Source organism: Nothoprocta perdicaria, unplaced genomic scaffold, assembly GCF_003342845.1.
Source record: "Nothoprocta perdicaria isolate Ctin4 unplaced genomic scaffold, notPer1 scaffold_2, whole genome shotgun sequence".
Classification (NCBI taxonomy): domain Eukaryota; kingdom Metazoa; phylum Chordata; class Aves; order Tinamiformes; family Tinamidae; genus Nothoprocta; species Nothoprocta perdicaria.
In genome coordinates, this window is record NW_020455204.1 from 1,373,632 (window position 1) to 1,378,199 (window position 4,568).

Genomic DNA, 4,568 nt, shown 5'->3' on the forward strand with positions numbered 1-4,568 from the left:
GCGCTGTCGCCTCACGGGCGTCGCGCGACGCCGCCTCACGCGCCCCTTGCCCCCGGCCCGGGACGCCCCGCAGCCGCCCAGGGGGCGCTGCTGCGCGGGCCCTTTCCCGCCCGTGGAGGGGTGGAGGGAGTGCCGCCGCGGCCTCTCGCGAGAGTTGGGGGCGCTCCCGCGAGAGCTGTGGCGGCGCCTGCGCACGGCGGCGGCGGCGGCCGGGCCGGGGCGGCGGCGGTTCTGCGAGCGCGTGTGGCGGCGCCCGCGGCGCCGGCAGCGGCGGCGGCGCCATGAGCGGCACCCTGGCGAAGATCGCGGAGATAGAGGCCGAGGTAACGGCGCGCGCCGCCTCGGGGGGCCGCGGCCGAGCGGCGCCCCGGTGGCCGCCCCGGTGACGGCGGCGGGCCGTGCTCTTGCAGATGGCGCGCACGCAGAAGAACAAGGCCACGGCGCATCACCTGGGGCTGCTCAAGGCCCGCCTGGCCAAGCTGCGCCGCGAGCTCATCACCCCCAAGGGCGGCGGCGGCGGCGGCCCCGGCGAAGGTGCGTTGGGCCCGGCGCTGTCCCGCGGCCGGGCGCGACAGCTCGCCAGAGCCCTCAAAGATGGCAAGTGGCCAATTTAAATGACTTTATATCTGTTTCTTACTCCTCCTCTGCAGGTTTTGACGTTGCGAAGACAGGCGATGCCCGCATTGGGTTTGTGGGGTTTCCATCGGTGGGGAAGTCCACTCTCCTAAGCAATCTGGCCGGCGTGTACTCCGAGGTGGCGGCCTACGAGTTCACCACGCTGACAACCGTGCCCGGCGTCATTAGGTACAAGGGAGCGAAGATACAGGTGAGATCTGGTGACTGCACACAAGGGCACGTGCCGTGTTGTGCCTCGTTAGTAGGACTGAACACAAGCAGGTCATAAGTAATACACAGAAACACTTAAAACACATTGGAGATACTCCCGTGAGGTGCTGATTTTAACCTTATTTTTAACTTTGTTCTGGGAGGAAGTTCCTGCAGTAGCTGTCTTGTTTTGTTTGACATTGCCTGTTCTATTCCATTGCAGCAGTGGGGGATTGGGGATAATCCAGTGTTCTTACATCCATGGGGAGACGGTTCTGCCATGTTCTGTGCAGAACTGCAGTGAACTGCTTTAGGAAAAGGTAAAAATGAGCTTTATTTCTCCTTGCAGAGATACACTTTTCTCATGGGTTACTTTTTTTCCTCTGAAAAAATAGCTTCTTGATCTCCCAGGAATAATTGAAGGCGCCAAGGATGGGAAAGGCAGAGGACGACAAGTCATTGCAGGTGAGCGCCTCAGGCCTTGCAGAAAGCTCCAGGCAGCATCCCGTTACTGGCTAAGGTAGCACAGCTTATAAAAATCCATGGGTGAATCGTGAGTTCTGATATCTTAGAAACAATGATTTATTGAGGCTTGGTTGCTTTGCAGTAGCTGTTTTCAGTTTGCTCGGTTTTCAGTTATGGCTTTATGCATTTGATGAGTTTGTGCTGTGTGTTGACACTGCACTGGAAGTCTATCACTAATTTGAAAGGCAGATAAGACCTCACATGAAACAAGGGTGCTGTGTTAATTTCTTTACCAAGTTCACTGTTACATTTTTGGTATCGGAATATAGACAGGAAAAAAGCTTTTTTCAGCATGCTGGACCTTGCATCATGTACAAGTTTGTTGGTCCGTTGGTGTGATGCTCGAACAACATCACAACTTCAGTTTTACTTTGAAATTAAAAAATACAAAAAGTACTGTCCTTTATAACTTTAATGTTCTTGTCAAGGCACTAAGCCACCTTTGGTGCTATTTTATACTGGTGCATGAGTGTAGTTTTTTGAGGGGTGGTTTTCTTTTTCTGATTCTTAGTTGCCCGAACCTGTAACCTCATTCTAATTGTTCTGGATGTGTTGAAACCGCTTGGGCACAAGAAAATTATTGAGAATGAACTGGAGGGATTTGGGATACGCCTGAATAGTAAGCCCCCCAATATTGGCTTCAAAAAAAAGGATAAAGGTGGCATTAACCTTACTGCCACGGTAAGTTGGAAATTTTCTTTGCAGAAAGATGCTTTTGCAGTGAAGGGAACTTGAGCCCATTCCTGTGCTGTGACTTCTGAACTGCTGCAGTGGGCTGCAGTCAGTTACTTTCCTGGGCTACACTTCATTTTCCATTAAACATTCATTGGAATAGGCATAGATACCGAAATATCTGTGGGATTAAGTTATCTAATATTTAGTTGTCTTGGTACTGAACTAGGACATAAGGAAGTTTCTATAGAAAGTAGTTCCAAAATGACTGGAAACTTCACATTTGAGATAACATAATTGCTGGCTGCAAACTGCTGATTTGAAGTCAAGTTGTTGTGATTTAAATCTCTTTTCTTTCTTTACAAACCAACCGTAGCAGAATCACATCTAGTAACATATACACAGTAATTGGGGGGGTGATTTGACGTAGGCTCCACGATGCCTTGCCTAACCCCGTGTGCTTGTTCAGTGCCCTCAGAGTGAGCTGGATACCGAAACAGTGAAGAGCATCTTGGCAGAGTATAAAATTCACAACGCCGACGTGACGCTGCGCAGCGACGCCACCGCCGACGACCTCATTGATGTGGTTGAAGGAAACAGGTACTGTTGGGACACTTGCCTTACTTACAATGTAGGTTACAGGGAAAAGATTCCTCTCAAGTGTGCTAGACCCAAGGCAGTGATGTGCTATCAGCACATGCTGTTCAGCACCCTACTGACCTTTTCCAAAATGCTGCTGTTCTTTTGCAGGGAAAATAGCAGTGCTTTGCTGCTAGACTGCTGAATCGCTCTTGCCTTCTCTTTGCAGGGTTTATATCCCATGCATTTATGTGCTGAATAAAATTGACCAGATTTCCATCGAGGAACTGGATATCATTTACAAGGTACCCCATTGCGTCCCAATATCTGCTCATCATCGCTGGAACTTTGATGATTTGCTAGAGAAGATTTGGGACTACTTGAAGCTCGTACGAATGTGAGTCCTGATTGTTGCCTTCTGTGGTGTTAGATGTAAGGCTGAAACTCAAGAATGGGGCAATCATGATTGTTAGATACATTTGTATATTAAAAAAAGTTTTCTAAAAAGTCTGTGTAGTCAAATTCAGTGCAGAGGTGAATTCCAGAGGTAGTCTTTTTTTACTGTCACCATTGACATTATGCATTCAGTTCTCTTAATAGCACTGAATTAAGGTTTTCATCTGGCATTTTACTTATTTAACTATGATCAGGCTTACCCCATAGCCATAAGTAGATCCAAATGCATAAAAATGAAATAATACAGCACAGTTGTCTTTTAAATGTGTGTGCTGCTGCTTGCAAAAACTGTTTTTGCAAGCAAAAACTAGTTTGCTTTGCAAAAATAAACTGCAAAGGAGATGTAGCATTTCTAGTTTTCAGGGATTTTGTCAGTTTTTCCCTTACATAGATGAGTTCAGAATTTCATAAGAGTTGGAACTGTGGAACTGTGTTGGACTTAGTGACAATTGCTCTGCCTGTGTTACAGCTACACCAAACCTAAAGGGCAGCTTCCAGACTACACCTCTCCTGTAGTACTACCTTACTGCAAGACTACCGTAGAGGATTTTTGCATGAAGATCCACAAAAATCTCATTAAAGACTTCAAATAGTAAGGACTAATGTAAAAGAATCCTTTTGGGAATACAAGAAATAATCCACCTGTTAGTATGTTCTCACTCCTGTAAGCTGGAAGGGAAAACAGGATTCAGTTTTGATGTTGAGTAGAAAAGATCTCCCCATGAAACTCTAAACTTGATACCTAAATTATTGTATTTAATGTTTCTATACTCTTTACTAGTCCAGTTTCCTCCTCAGGAAGGAATTTTCTTTAAACTTCACTTCCTTTAACTTTCTTTAAAGAAAAATGTTTAAACTTCAAAGTAACATTGGGTGCAGTGCTATGGGCCATATCCTCTACATACAAATATTTTTAAATGACTTCACAATTTGTTTTGGTTTGTTTGTGCTCTAGTTCAAACAGACCACTCATCCAGGTACTTGTAGAGCAACAAAAATAGCTCTTAAGCATTGCTTTCTCTATTAGGCCTGTGATATAAATAGCTGACTGCTTACTAAATTCCATAGCCTTTTTAACTATTTCTTTTTTTTCTCTCTCCTTTTTCCTCCCCTTGCAGTGCACTGGTCTGGGGTTCATCTGTTAAACACAACCCTCAGAAAGTTGGCAAAGATCATACTCTTGAGGATGAAGATGTCATTCAGATTGTGAAGAAATAAAGTTGTTCTCACAAATACTTGCCAGTGTACCTGACTTCATCAAGTTGTAAGTGGCAAAAAAATAGGCCACATTTTTATCACACCTTTAACAAGGGGATAGCACCTTTTAGGGTAGTAATTTACTGCATGGAAAATGTTTTTGGCCAGCATGTACTGTACTGTCCCCTTCCAGCGGACTGTACAGAGGAGAAACTCAAGGTAAATAACTCTGGCAATTGCAGGCAAAATGCCCTAGGGAGGCTTTAATACCCACCATGATATTTTTCTGCCTGTATATGTACCTTTTTCCAAAT

The 4,568-nt window shown here is 46.0% G+C and overlaps 1 protein-coding gene across 1 annotated transcript; it reads left to right on the plus strand.

The window, feature by feature from the left end:
* Positions 1-270: 270 nt before the first annotated feature.
* Positions 271-4,292, plus strand: DRG1 (developmentally regulated GTP binding protein 1). The gene is made up of 9 exons (XM_026037800.1): positions 271-323; positions 411-534; positions 651-826; positions 1,221-1,290; positions 1,862-2,031; positions 2,492-2,622; positions 2,831-2,998; positions 3,527-3,649; positions 4,176-4,292. The coding sequence occupies exons 1-9, from the start codon at positions 282-284 to the stop codon at positions 4,273-4,275; spliced, it is 1,104 nt and encodes a 367-aa protein (XP_025893585.1). The 5' UTR covers positions 271-281; the 3' UTR covers positions 4,276-4,292.
* Positions 4,293-4,568: the final 276 nt, after the last annotated feature.

Excerpts from the sequence above, each read along its gene's own strand:
- DRG1 (XM_026037800.1), top strand. The coding sequence starts at position 282 with ATGAGCGGCACCCTGGCGAAGATCGCGGAGATAGAGGCCGAG. Across the intron at positions 827-1,220 it reads ACAAGGGAGCGAAGATACAG|CTTCTTGATCTCCCAGGAAT; the intron begins GTGAGATCTGGT and ends CTGAAAAAATAG. Across the intron at positions 2,623-2,830 it reads GATGTGGTTGAAGGAAACAG|GGTTTATATCCCATGCATTT; the intron begins GTACTGTTGGGA and ends TTCTCTTTGCAG.